This window comes from Pyrus communis, chromosome 10, assembly GCF_963583255.1.
Source record: "Pyrus communis chromosome 10, drPyrComm1.1, whole genome shotgun sequence".
NCBI classification, from domain to species: domain Eukaryota; kingdom Viridiplantae; phylum Streptophyta; class Magnoliopsida; order Rosales; family Rosaceae; genus Pyrus; species Pyrus communis.
In genome coordinates, this window is record NC_084812.1 from 11650322 (window position 1) to 11665450 (window position 15129).

The 15129-nt window shown below is 42.5% G+C and overlaps 1 protein-coding gene across 1 annotated transcript; it reads right to left on the minus strand.

Annotated features, from left to right (window-relative positions):
- Positions 1 to 12544: 12544 nt before the first annotated feature.
- LOC137748339 (lysine-rich arabinogalactan protein 18-like) lies at positions 12545 to 14321 on the minus strand. The gene is made up of 2 exons (XM_068488481.1): positions 13731 to 14321; positions 12545 to 12810 (listed from the first exon to the last, which is right to left on the minus strand). Exons 1-2 carry the CDS (start codon positions 14265 to 14267, stop codon positions 12733 to 12735), a joined length of 615 nt encoding a protein of 204 aa, XP_068344582.1. The 5' UTR covers positions 14268 to 14321; the 3' UTR covers positions 12545 to 12732.
- Positions 14322 to 15129: the final 808 nt, after the last annotated feature.

Genomic DNA, 15129 nt, shown 5'->3' on the forward strand with positions numbered 1-15129 from the left:
TATGCAGGTTTACGAACTAAACAATTTAAGAAGGTAGACGGGATGAGATGTGACATCCCGTCCCAAAATTCATATTAGCGTACGTGTGAAATTACGACTTTGCCCCTAGTTCGTTTTTGTCACGTTATTGGTTGTTTTGTGTATGGTGTGGCATGTGTTGGACCACACACACACACTTACACACACTGTCACTCTCCCCTTTCCCTCTGTCTCTTCCCTGTCTCTCTCTCCCGTGTCTCCCTCTCCCTTCCCATCACCATAAACGTACGGACAAACACCAAACTCACCCAAACCATCATAGATCGAGGGAACCAACTACACCATTGAACTCGTGAGGCTGAGAGGAGCACGATCGTACCATTTTCAGGTAAGAAATACATCGTTTTCACGTCGATTCGAGGTAACCCGTTTTGGGTACTATTCATGCAAGATTAATCTAGCTCGTTTTTGGGTTTTTGAAGCTCGTAGGTGGCTTAGTGGTGTCCCAAGGAGCCTCGGAGTAGCTCGTTTGACGAATTTGGACGTCGGGATCACCGTGGTCGAAGTTGGCCAGTTTTGGATTGTGTGGACAGGTATGATCGCGTAATTTTTAGACTTTAAAAGTAGTCTATCGTGATTCTACAAGTCCTAAGCTTCATTTTGGTTCAAGAATCATGAAAAATGGTTGAGAAACGAGTGAGAAAACAAAGTTTGAAGTTTTTCCAGTTTTCCGGCGCCGGCGACGTCGCCGGAGAAGGTGACGGAATATTCCGTCAAGTTTGACGGAATATTCCTGACGCCGTTAACGGAATCTGTCAAAACTGACGGAATATTTCTAACGGCGTCAGTTGACGCCGTCCGTGTGCACCGCACGTGCTTGCGTATGGCCGGCGCGTGGGGGCGCGTGCGGCGGAGGAAATTTTTTCTAAAAATATGGTTGTGATCCTGAGGTTGTGTAGAGCACGTTGGTATATTCATTTGTCCATTTTGAGCAATGTATGAGAAGTTATTACGAGAAGTTGGTTTTGTACTTTTAGATTGACGTTTTTATAGTTGTTTCGCATATAGGTGACACGTACCCCGAGGACGAGCGTGCTCACTCGAGGCAGGGGGCTACGACCCTTTTATGTACCAGTGAGTGGGCTTTTGTTTTCCGTATATACCTATATACTATATTTTCCCAGAAATTGAATAAATGTTTATTATTTATGCCATGCATTACTTCATCATTATTCGTGCATTGATGATTATATTAGTAGTTGCATATATATATACATATGCATAGTGGGTGCTGTGGACGCACAGGTAAGTGCCAGGTAAGTGGTATTTATATTTACCTTCAGCAGTAGTTTGAGATGCTTAGAGAGCTCATAACCTGCACCCCCGGTGTTAGTGCTCCCGCCCAGAGTAGGGCACAGTCCTTCACGTGATGTTCACCTCCCGCACCATACGCTCAGCTTGGATCCAAGTTAGGTGCACAGTCCTGTCGTACAGACCACTTTAGGTGGTTCCGACTCGTAGGTGACCCGCGATTATTCGCACAGCCTTCACGTGATCGTAGCACTAGAGCGTATATATATGTTACACCCAGACCTGTCGTACACACCACTTCAGGTGGTTCCGACTCGTGGGCAGGTTCAGATATTGAGATTGAGATTTGAGCTCTAGATGCAGCCGTACAGGTCACGTTAGGTGACTCCGGCTGCCAGATTATATGATATTGACATGTTTATACCTGAGCACTTACATTGCATTATGAGGTTCCGACATGGCATATTATTAAGCATGATTGGCATACCCTTGAGCATGTTGGGCATATCTATACATACGTATATATGGTTATTTTCTGGGAAGTATACAGGTTTTACGGCGAGGGGTTAGAAAGTATTTCTATAAATGGTTTTCGAAAGATTTGTTTTTGCCCATTCACGCTTTTGTTTTGCGCCCCTCCAGGTTCTAGTTGATTAGCAGTTTCGGTGGTTTCCCAGAGGGCTTGTCCGGCATTTCTGACAGATACTCACCAGCGTATGGTCACCTTCGGGTGTACTTATGTCGCAGCTTTTCTTTTGGACTGCTATAGTCTTGCTCTGAATTTGTATCTCACTATGCTAGCACTTGTCTTAGTACTTTGTATGCTAGTTTTTAATTATTCGTACTTTTATATTACTGCTTTATTAGCTTCCGCACGTGCACATGGCTACGTCACCTTCGTGTGACGGCCAGCACGCCCTGATCTCGGTCGGGGTGTGTCAGTTTGGTATCAGAGCCTAGGTTTGGCAGTCCTGTGTCCTTGTGAGTATTCTAATGGTTTTGGTGTCTTCTGTCAGAATTATGCCGCCTCGTCGGGAACCACGTCGCTCTTCTGAGTCTAGCTTCCCCGATGTTGCTCAGTTGGGGGAAGTTTTTGCTATAGCCCTTCAGTCAGTATTGCGCCCTCCCCAGAGGACTCCTCTGGAGACTATGTACAATTTGAAATTGGATAAGTTTAAGGGTAGTGAGGGGCACGAGGGCGCAGAGCGGTGGTTGGAACACATAGAGAAGACTTTCCGTGTGCTGCATAATCAGGGGAACTTGCCTATGGAAAGGTGGGTCGAGACGACCTCATGGTTTCTGGATACGGAGTCTGCAGCCTGGTGGGAACAGGAGCTTCGTCGTTTGACTCCAGACGAGAAGACTAATTGGGATGTTTTTAAGGAGTTTTTTAAGAGGAGATTTGTGCCCCCTGAGTATATTGACCGTAAGAAACAGGAGTTCACTGAACTGAGACAGCGGAAGATGACGGCCAATGAGTTCTACTGCAAGTTTACTGATTTGTCCCGTTACCATCCTGACGTCGCTGGTAATCCGGCGGAGATGCTTCGTTGTTTCCGCCTAGGCACTAAAAAGAAGTGGCGTTCGATGACTACTACTGTTCACAGCGAGACCTACCAGGATTTTTACGAGATATTGTTGAGGATAGAGGACTCTGAGAACATGTCGAGCGACAGTGAAGAAGAGAAAGACAGCAATCAGAAGAGGGATGACAAAGGAAAAGGTCAAGCATCGCTCGGGCCTCGCCAGACTCAGAACTTCAAGAGGGGTGGTGCTAGTTCGAGTTCTTCTAGTGGTGGCTTCAGTGCCACTGGACAGGGTCGTGGAGGTAGATTTTCTCGTGGCGCTAGAGGCCAGAGGCAGGGCGATGGTGGTCGAGGCAGAGCCCCTGTTTGCCGCAGGTGTAACAACCGGCATTTCGGCGAGTGTAGGCGTGGTAGCAGTGGGTGCTTCACGTGTGGACAGGTGGGACATAGAGCTGCAAATTGTCCCCAGGGTCAGCCGCAGAAACCGCAGCAGACTTTTATGCCACCACCTGCACCACTCCAGCAGATCCAGGGTCCGACTAGCTACGGCCAGACGGGTCGAGGTGGTGCTTACCACTATCAGGGTGATGCTGTCCCTTATGCTCTGGGGCAGTATCAGTATCCTCAGGATCCCTATTCCCAGGGTGGCTATCCTCAGTATTCGGGCGGCTATATGCCGTATCCTCCAGCTCCAGTAGGTGGCTTTCAGTGGTATCAGGGAGGACAGTATCAGCAGGGTGAGATTGCTACCAGCAGTGCAGGGTCTTCGAGGCAGTCGGGTCAGCCCAGTCAGGGGCATGGTGCTCAGGGACGCGGTGTTCGGGCGAGCGGAGGCCGCGGCGGACGTCAGCAGGGCCAGGGACGTCTTCACAATATTTCTCTGCAGGATGCTCAGAACAACCCAGACTTGATTATGGGTACGTTAAACATTCTTGGTTGTTTTGCTAGAGTCTTAATTGATTGTGGAGCTACACATTCCGTAATATCTTATACCTTTGCTCAAGTGACGCAACCTCGCCCCACACCTCTAGGGTACGATTTAGAGTTCGCTATGCCTAGAGAAGAGAGATGTGTTGTAGATTGTGTGTACCCAGGATGTCCAGTGATCGTAGAGGGTGTTGCTTTGTCAGCCGATCTTATCTCGTTGGATATTGTGGATTTTGATGTGATTCTGGGCACGGATTGGTTAAATTTCTATCGTGCCAACATTGACTGTTACGGGAAAGTAGTTACGTTTCACCGACTTGGACTACCTGTGGTTACTTTCGTGGGTGAGCAGAGTGGGGTGAGACATGGCGTTATTTCGGCGCTGCGAGCGAAAAGGTTGTTGTCTAAGGGTTGTCAGGGGTATCTAGCTCATGTGGTGCTAGATGAGGCTGTTCCTAACAGAGTTGAGGACGTGAGAGTGGTCAGACACTTTCCTGATGTTTTCCCCGAGGATTTACCTGGTTTACCCCCAGATCAAGACATAGAGTTCACTATTGAGTTGCTTCCAGGTACTAATCCTATTTCTTTAACTCCTTATCGTATGGCTCCCGCGGAGTTAAGGGAATTGAAGGTTCAGTTGCAGGAGTTAGTGGATAAGGGATTTATTCAGCCTAGTACTTCGCCTTGGGGCGCTCCAGTTTTGTTTGTGAGGAAGAAAGATGGAACTTTGAGGCTGTGTATCGACTACAGGAAATTGAATCGGGTGACGATTAAAAACCGTTATCCATTGCCTCGTATCGATGATTTGTTTGACCAGCTGAGAGGTGCTTGTGTGTTCTCTAAGATAGACTTGAGGTCTGGTTACTATCAGCTGAAGATTAGTAGGGATGATGTCCCTAAGATGGCGTTCAGGACTCGTTACGGTCATTACGAGTTTCTGGTTATGCCATTTGGGTTGACGAATGCACCAGCTGCCTTCATGGATTTGATGAATCGGGTGTTCCAGCCTTACTTGGATAGGTTTGTTATTGTCTTCATCGACGATATTCTGGTGTATTCTAAGTCCAAAACGGAGCACGTTCGACATCTTACTTTGGTGTTGAAGAGGTTGAGGGAACACCAATTATATGCTAAGTTTAGCAAGTGCCAGTTCTGGTTAGACCAAGTTGCGTTCTTGGGGCACATCATTTCAGCTCAGGGTATTTTGGTGGACCCTCAGAAGGTTGCAACGGTGGAGAGTTGGGAGCAACCGCGAACCGTCACCGAGGTGAGAAGTTTCCTTGGTTTGGCGGGGTATTATCGGAGATTCGTTAAGGATTTTTCGGTGATTGCCTTGCCACTGACGAGATTAACGAGGAAGGATGTTAAATTTGAGTGGGATGATAAGTGTGAACAGAGTTTCCAGCAGTTGAAGCTCACTCATGCACCTGTTTTGGCACTCCAGGACGATAGTGGTGATTTCGAGGTTTTTAGCGATGCTTCCTTGAATGGTCTGGGATGTGTATTGATGCAGCATGGTAGGGTGATTGCTTATGCTTCGCGGCAGTTGAAACCTCATGAGTTGAATTACCCTACACATGATTTGGAGTTGGCTGCTATCATCTTTGCGTTGAAGTTGTGGAGACACTATCTTTACGGAGATAAGTGTAGGATCTTTACAGATCACAAGAGTCTCCAATATCTCTTTACTCAGAAGGAACTTAATCTTCGTCAACGGAGGTGGTTGGAGTTGCTCAGCGATTACGATTGCACGATTGATTATCATCCTGGTCGTGCAAACGTAGTGGCTGATGCACTTAGCAGGAAGTCACAGGGCCGTATTAATGCATTGTACGCTAGTCATATTCCTCTTTTGGTGGACTTGCGTGCTACGGGAGTGAGGTTAGAAGCAGAAAATCGAGAAGTGGCGCTACTTGCTAATTTCCAAGTTAGACCAATTCTAGTTGATCGGGTGCTTGAGGCTCAGGTAACTGACCAGGAGACTCAAGAACTAATCCAAGCTCGAGATCAAGGAAGGAGGCGAGACCTCAGAGTTCGTGATTCTGATGGCATGTTGATGCTAGAGAATAGAATGTTCGTGCCTAATAATGTGGAGTTGAAGAATGAAATTCTTGATGAAGCACATATCTCGGCTTACGCTATGCATCCAGGAGCTACTAAAATGTATCATACCATTCGACCATTTTATTATTGGCCGGGTATGAAGAGGGAGATAGTCGAGTATGTGAGCAGGTGTGCTGTTTGTCAGCAGGTTAAAGCAGAAAGGAAGAAGCCGTTTGGGTTGTTGTAGCCGCTTCCCGTTCCAGAGTGGAAATGGGAAAATATCACTATGGATTTTGTGTACAAGTTGCCGCGTACACAAAATGGCTTTGACGGCATTTGGGTGATCGTTGATCGGCTCACTAAATCAGCACATTTTATTCCAGTGAGGGAGAAGTATTCTTTGAGCCGTTTAGCGGAGTTGTTTATCTCGAAGGTTGTGAAGTATCATGGTGTCCCAGTGAGTATTGTCTCGGATCGTGATCCACGATTCACATCGAAGTTTTGGGTGGCTTTTCAGGAAGCTTTGGGCACGAGGCTACTTTACAGTACGGCGTATCATCCACAGACAGACGGACAATCAGAGAGAACTATTCAGACTTTGGAGGATATGCTGCGAGCTTCGGTGTTGCAGTTTGGTGATGTTTGGCATCAGCGGTTAGATTTGATGGAATTTGCTTACAACAACAGTTTTCATTTGAGCATTGGCATGGCGCCATTTGAGGCCTTGTATGGCAGAGCTTGTCGCACACCATTATGTTGGTCAGAGGTTGGTGAGAGAGTTTTAGTGGGTCCGGAGATTGTCGAGGAGACTACTCAGAATGTTCAGGTGATTAAGTCTAACCTGAAAGCAGCCCAGGACAGGCAGAAGAGTTTAGCGGATCGGCATGCTACGGACAGAGTGTACGAGGTCGGAGATTGGGTGTTTCTGAAGCTTTCACCGTGGAGAGGTGTCGTGCGATTTGGAAAGAAGGGGAAGTTGAGCCCCAGGTACATCGGACCATACACGGTCACAGAACGAGTTGGTGAGGTAGCTTACAGGTTGGAGTTGCCTCCGAAGTTGGCTCGAGTGCATAACGTTTTTCACGTGTCTATGCTCCGACACTATGTTGCTGATCCATCTCACGTGATACCTCCTCAACCGTTAGAGATTAATCCAGATTTGACGTATGACGAGGAACCGGTGACGATCATCGACTGGAAAGAGAAGGTTCTGAGGAATAAAACGGTAAACTTAGTGAAAGTTTTGTGGAGGAATCATTCAGTCGAGGAAGCTACGTGGGAGACAGAAGATCGGATGAGGGATTTGTATCCTCGATTGTTCTTTGACCACTAGGGGTTGTTACTTGGTTGTTTTGAATTTCAGGACGAAATTCTATTAAGGTGGGTAGGTTGTGACATCCCGTCCCAAAATTCATATTAGCGTACGTGTGAAATTACGACTTTACCCCTAGTTCGTTTTTGTCACGTTATTGGTTGTTTTGTGTATGGTGTGGCATGTGTTGGACCACACACACACACTTACACACACTGTCACTCTCCCCTTTCCCTCTGTCTCTTCCCTGTCTTTCTCTCCCGTGTCTCCCTCTCCCTTCCCATCACCATAAACGTATGGACAAACACCAAACTCACCCAAACCATCATAGATCGAGGGAACCAACTACACCATTGAACTCGTGAGGCTGAGAGGAGCACGATCGTACCATTTTCAGGTAAGAAATACATTGTTTTCACGTCGATTCGAGGTAACCCGTTTTGGGTACTATTCATGCAAGATTAATCTAGCTCGTTTTTGGGTTTTTGAAGCTCGTAGGTGGCTTAGTGGTGTCCCAAGGAGCCTCGGAGTAGCTCGTTTGACGAATTTGGACATCGGGATCACCGTGGTCGAAGTTGGCCAGTTTTGGATTGTGTGGACAAGTATGATCGCGTAATTTTTAGACTTTAAAAGTAGTCTATCGTGATTCTACAAGTCCTAAGCTTCATTTTGGTTCAAGAATCATGAAAAATGGTTGAGAAACGAGTGAGAAAACAAAGTTTGAAGTTTTTCCAGTTTTCCGGCGCCGGCGAAGTCGCTGGAGGTCCGCCGGAGAAGGTGACGGAATATTCCGTCAAGTCTGAACTGACGGAATATTCCTAACGGCGTCAGTTGACGGAATCTGTCAAAACTGATGGAATATTCCTAACGGCGTCAGTTGACGCCGTCCGTGTGCACCGCACATGCCTGCGTGTGGCCGTGCCTTGGCCGGCGCATGGGGGCGCGTGCGGCGGAGGAAAATTTTTCTAAAAATATGGTTGTGATCCTGAGGTTGTGTAGAGCACGTTGGTATATTCATTTGTCCATTTTGAGCAATGTATGAGAAGTTATTACGAGAAGTTGGTTTTGTACTTTTAGATTGACGTTTTTATAGTTGTTTCGCATATAGGTGACACGTACCCCGAGGACGAGCGTGCTCACTCGAGGCAGGGGGCTACGACCCTTCTACGTACCAGTGAGTGAGCTTTTGTTTTCCGTATATACCTATATACTATATTTTCCCAGAAATTGAATAAATGTTTATTAGTTTATGCCATGCATTACTTCATCATTATTCGTGCATTGATGATTATATTAGTAGTTGCATATATATATATACATATGCATATTGGGTGCTGTGGACGCACAGGTAAGTGCCAGGTAAGTGGTATTCATATTTACATTCAGCAGTAGTTTGAGATGCTTAGAGAGCTCATAACCTGCACCCCCGGTGTTAGTGCTCCCGCCCAGAGTAGGGCACAGTCCTTCACGTGATGTTCACCTCCCGCACCATACGCTCAGCTTGGATCCAAGTTAGGTGCACAGTCCTGTCGTACAGACCACTTTAGGTGGTTCCGACTCGTAGGTGACCCGCGATTATTCGCACAGCCTTCACGTGATCGTAGCACTAGAGCGTATATATATGTTACACCCAGGCCTGTCGTACAGATCACTTCAGGTGGTTCCGACTCGTGGGCAGGTTCAGATATTGAGATTGAGATTTGAGCTCTAGATGCAGCCGTACAGGTCACGTTAGGTGACTCCGGCTGCCAGATTATATGATATTGACATGTTTATACCTGAGCACTTGCATTGCATTATGAGGTTCCGACATGGCATATTATTGAGCATGATTGGCATACCCTTGAGCATGTTGGGCATATCTATACATACGTATATATGGTTATTTTCTGGGAAGTATACAGGTTTTACGGCGAGGGGTTAGAAAGTATTTCTATAAATGGTTTTCGAAAGATTTGTTTTTACCCACTCACGTTTTTGTTTTGCGCCCCTCCAGGTTCTAGTTGATTAGCAGTTTCGGTGGTTTCCCAGAAGGCTTGTCCGGCATTTCTGACAGATACTCACCAACATATGGTCACCTTCGGGTGTACTTATGTCGCAGCTTTTCTTTTGGACTGCTATAGTCTTGCTCTGAATTTGTATCTCACTATGCTAGCACTTGTCTTAGTACTTTGTATGCTAGTTTTTAATTATTCGTACTTTTATATTACTGCTTTATTAGCTTCCGCACGTGCACATGGCTACGTCACCTTCGTGTGACGGCTAGCACGCCCTGATCTCGGTCGGGGTGTGTCATGAGATCAGATTAAGTGTGAGGATAGAATTTTGTATTTATTTATTTAGCCTTGTAAAGAATTATTGAGTTATTTTAAATACGAAGAATTTTATTTTCCAACCAGTTTCTGTTTTATTTTATTTATTTAGTTTTTAGCTCACGTTTCGAACTTGGGATCGAATTTTCCACCTACCCCGAGTCTAGGGTGTGCCACCTAAGGTGTTAATTGTTTTTGCAAGTGCATTTTCGTCCAAGAATAAGAAGGAAGAAATTTGCATCCATACAAAATTGTTGTTTTGCTTTTTTATCACATAGGTCAATCACATACTTTTCTTAAAAATAATTTAATCTATTTTGGATTAAAAAAATTCTATCACATTTTAATCGCTTTTTCAATATTTTTGTTAATTATTTTATTTGGCAGAAAAGAAGCTAAGATTACATCGTGGTCAGACGTTGCACACAACTTTACTTTTTTGTCGTTCGATTCACTGCTCCAACCAAGAATTGCAGTTTTTACGAGCTTGAAAGTCAAGCTATTTGTAGGTATATATTTGAATCAAAAAATCAATTTTTTGCTATTCTTTTTTTTTTTTTTTTAGATTTTTACGTGCCAGTTTAGTTTTGAAATTTTGTTTTTCTCTCTTTGCTAGATAGCGTTAGATGGTTTTATTCAGTCTTCAAATATTTTTGAAAATAAGTCTGGGTGTTCTGTGCCTCTATAACACAAATATTTTCATGTGTGAAAATAAAATTTGTTATGTTATGTAGTGTTTGAACAACAAAGTGTTCATACATATACTTTGTTGCGTCTGTTTTAATTTTCTTCTTAAAAAATGAGTGTAGGTTTGAGTTAGTCATTTGCATAACTGCTTACAATGTCAACTGATACATCTTTTTTCCTTCTTTCTATTTTCGTTTCCTTTTTTATCTTTCTTTTTTCTTATTTTTTTTCATTTTTTGAGCGCATACAACATCATCCTCAACAATACTGGTACAATACTTTTCTTCGTTGATCTAGAGATTCCAGAATTAAATTCATATAAATCAGTGTCAGTTCATTCATTATCGTACAATCAAAATCATAACACACCTAGAATTATTAAAAGAAAAAAAGTTATTCTTTTTTATGGTCATTTCACTAATGTTAGATCAAAATTGTTGCAGGTTTTTTGGCTTGTCTCACCCTATTACAACACTCCCTCCCTCTAATTAGGCAAGAGAAACTGAAGTTTTCCAGGCTGAGGTCATGATTGAAGAGTTGGGCTATTTGGACCCCGGATTTATATAAGGTACACATAATGCTTTTATTTTATCATATTAAATCAAAACAATCTTATTCACTTTTTACTTCTTTTACATAAGCTTTCTATTTAATGTTATTAACCATCTAAACATCTGTCTGAATATTTCACAAGATGATACATTTTTATGCAAGGCATCAATTAAGCGGTTTAACATAACATATAAATGGTGGTATACTGCTTGCCCTACATGTGCCAAACAAATGTACAAGGGCCCAACGACTGATCAACTGATGTGTCAAAAACATCCAAATCAAATGTTGACTCCTTGGTAATGAGTTAAACACTATATTTCGGTTTTCTCAATTGATCATTATCTCATATCATTCTTAAACTGAAACTTATCCTTTATTTTGTTTTTAATTACATATTTTCAATTAATAGTTCATTGATCATGTAACCACATTACAACTTAAAAACTTAATAAAATTTGAAATGCAACTTTGCACACAGCCATCCTTTTATTTTTCATATGATTAGTATTAACATTCAGTTATAACATAAAAAAATCTATGAGAATGCAGTTTTTGACTTATTACACCATTTATCCTCTGTAATTAATGTTTTTTTTTTTGTCTGAATGAATGTACAAAGTGTTCTTGGTCCTTGAAGACGAAACGAATGAAATCAGTGCTCTCATTATCGGCAAATCAGGCGAAAAGGTCTTTGGTATGGCATGCAAAGATTTGGTTTTCAATCGAAGATCAATAGATCAAAAGCAATTGCCAAGTAAGCTTCTCAGACTTATAGGCCAAAGGAAAAATTTTCACCTCCTATTTGGAAGCCAACAAAATTTGTTGAATTCAAATAATTTCCTCATCTACAATGTTTCTAAGGACACAATGATCCAACCAACAACACCACAGTCTATTAGCAAAGAAATTGCAGTGTCTTCCATGACAATTTCATCGTCCACTACACCGACTGAAAAAATTGGAGAATTGCAGAAGAGAAAAAGAGATTCAATCAGGAAAGCCCTTTTTACAAAAGCATTTTTTTTTCTCAATCTCAAATTATTTTCAATCTGACCTAAATCTATTTTTCCAATCTCTTTAATATGTTTGGCACAGCGAGACAGAGGAAATCTCTGAAGCAGATGTGCAGGATTTTCATCAGGTTCTGATCAAATTGTTGAAAGAAAAAAAGCTTCTCCAACTAGCGTGAAAAAAGACCCTCCTGTACAAAAGAACTAGGTAGCTTTGATTCATTCCCATTTTTTATGCGATGTAACCATATTTATACACACACTTGATTACAGCTCAGTTAGCATTTACATCTTTTTTTTCTCCCTCTGCAAATTCTTTTATTTGCTGTCACTACCAGAAGGAACAAACTTTTGCTGTTGTAGAAAACAGTCTTACCATCTTTTGCTAAAACAACAACAATGCTTCTCCATATTTTTTGCATTAAAAGGAAGGGAAGTTCGGCTAAACCACATAATAGGCAGCCTAATTTGGTATCAAATTCGTCATCCACAAAATTCAAACCTAAAACTTCACTTCTAAGTGAAAATAAATACCACCATTCCAAAAGACAACGTAATCAGATTTGAAACCAAAGTTTCAGTAAAAACTGTGACACTGCTCCGTGACGTTAGTTATCAATCCAATATCATGACAGAATTGAAACAATTAGACTTAAGAGACGTAGAAGAGTGCATGCAAATAAAAAAAAACACATGCGCCAAAATCATTTCTTGTTCACAAAATACCCTGCTCATTTATCACATGTGCCAAATGCCAAAGAAAATTTTTCGTATAGCCGACCGGTACTACATCACGTATTATTATATGAATGCAGAATATAATTGATACGGCGAAGAAAACAATATAAAACAAAAGCAAGCGAAAGTAAAGAGCAATCGAAAGGCGAATAAAAGCAGTGAATTCAGATCATGTGTCAAAAGAATACAATGGGAACCCGATCCGGCCAGCCAGGCACAACAGCCAGGTCTGTAGTAAATAAATAATCAACAGAAGAGTACGCAGGACAAAAGATTAAAATAATAAGGACTGCAAAACAACAAACACCGTCCCTCCTTCCTCTCTTCTTCTTTTAGTATAATGCCAATACTGCCCATCCCAATGCCATGGATCCCATCACCTTGAGGGACCTGATCGTCATTGCACCACTCTGCATTGCCAAAATCCACAGATTAAAATATTACAACAAACCCCAAGAAATAGTCTTTTTTTAATTTAGCACATTAATAATTTCCTACCATCAGGTGTTTACCATAATGACACTAAACACTTTCCTTCATCTCTCATCTCTCAGATTAACTCTAATGGTAAGCTAAAAATTAAATTACCTTCTAAAATTTTCCTTCAAACCCAATTCATCTTAAGAAGAAATTTTTAACTAAATGTTAAATGCTAAATTCCCCCCAAAATTTAACCCAGAAATCGAAATAAACGTCATCCAATATTTATCAAAACATAATTTTTTTTAGATTAAAATGTTAATAAAATTAATTTATGATAATCTACATATTTATTTTTTTAATTTAATTTAATAAAAAAATCTAAATTTATTCTTTAATAATCTCATACTAAAATTTTAGACTAGAACCGTTAGAGCAAAAAAACTGTTTCTGGACTAAAAGTTAAATTTTTCAGTCTAAAAAATTTGATTTTTAACCCAATCATTGAAATTGTCTCAGTAAGATTCATTTCTAAATTTTTTTGACCTAGGGTTAATTAAGTAAATTTATCACATATTTTACCCAACCTAACCACCACCTATGGTGGCGCGTGAGTAGTATGTAGAGTCGGTATGCCGTGGGTGGCGGGACAATCCACCGCCTCGATCAACAGATCTGATGAATGTACATTAGGGCAAAACGTCTACTACACGCTTAAGGGAGCGCGTGAACAAATAGATAATCAAAACGCGGCGTTTCGAGTGATAACAAAGGATTAGCGCGGCCTTTACAGTGACGTTATGAACCCAAGTAAAATTTGAACTGAAAATTCCAGATCTGGGTGCGCATTGCATCCACAGCGCATAATAGATCTAAACAGAAAACAAAAGATTGGAAACAGAGAGCATACCTGGTCGTCAGCTGCAGTTGAAGGACCAGGAGTCGAAGCTTCAGGGCTCGATGCAGGTCCCTCCGGCGCCGGTGGGCTGGCAGTATCCGGAGTCGGAGCAGCCGCAGGAGATTTGTGCTTCGACTTCTTGCTGGGAGCCGGAGAAGGGACCTCAGTAGTAGTGGGTGCCTCAGCTGCGGGAGCAGGGGTGGCTGGCGGAGGAGATGTAGCCAGTGGTGGGGAGCTGACCGGAGCCTTAGCCGGTGGGGAGCTCACTGGAGACGGCAATGGGGGTGAGACGGTAGCGGCAGGAGGAGTGGCCGCCGGAGTTGGAGCAGCGGCGGGCTTGGGTGGAGCCGACGCCGGAGTGGGAGCAGGTTTGGGGGTGGCAACTGGAGATGGTGACTTGGGCTGAGGAGCTGCAGCTGGTGTAATAGCTGGAGGGGTGGCGGATGGAGTGGCCGGAGTTGTAGTGGGTGCGGCGGATGGGGCCTGGCCTCCGACACCGGCGACAAGAAGGCAGATGAGTGCGATGGTGAAGATGTTGTTCCGCTCCATCTCTATCAGATTTGCTATCGCAGGATTGAGATAGAAATGTTTGGAGAGAGAGAGAGAGAGTGAGAATGTAATAGTCTTGACGAGAGTTTATATATGCCTGATCTCAACGGGAAGAAAAGAGGGTTTAATCTGGAGCGTACATTGAGCTGGGACCGGTTCGGAGATGGGCCCGGATTAGCCGTTCGATAGATGCACAAACACGAAGGGAAGGTTGGGACAGTCTGGCCTAGGACCACCAGACGCATGTGACACGTCCACTACTAAACATACTTCTTAGGTCATCTCTAACCGAATAAGAGTTTAATGAACATTATCATGTCATATTTCTTACTATATCTAATCAAGGAGGCCAAATGATCATAGACAAAATATAGGCTTGTGACAAAAGGCCATAAGCCAAACATAATTTATTATTTTAATTGAATTAATATAACTACTTAAATTAAACTATCTCAATAATATTTCGAAATGTAATCTCAATAATTTTTTGGATAGGATTTCAAGTGATATGTGTCGATAAAGTGAGTAACTCTCTAGATTTCTTGTCCATATGTAATCTCGAGAAGAACCATAGAGTAGGCGTTTAAGTTTTATGTTGTTAAATATTTTTTTAATGTTGTTTAAATTTGAATAACTCCCCCAAGTAGTACTAGAGTGGAGATTGTGTTGTTTAATGTTGTTTAAGTTTAATGTTATTTAATATTGTTTAGGTAGTTAAAGGAAAAATTAGAATTTTTTATTTTTATTTTTAAAAATTTTGTCCCAAAAAAAAATAATTCAAATCCGACGATCACTTGGCATCAACTAGCCATTGCTAGCTGGCGTCATGCTAATGCCAGGTAGCTGTTGGATTTGAAATATT

Coding starts and splice junctions, on each gene's coding strand:
- LOC137748339 (XM_068488481.1), bottom strand. CDS start 14,267: ATGGAGCGGAACAACATCTTCACCATCGCACTCATCTGCCTTCTTGTC. Junction 12,811..13,730: donor CAACTGCAGCTGACGACCAG/GTATGCTCTCTG, acceptor TTGGCAATGCAG/AGTGGTGCAATGACGATCAG.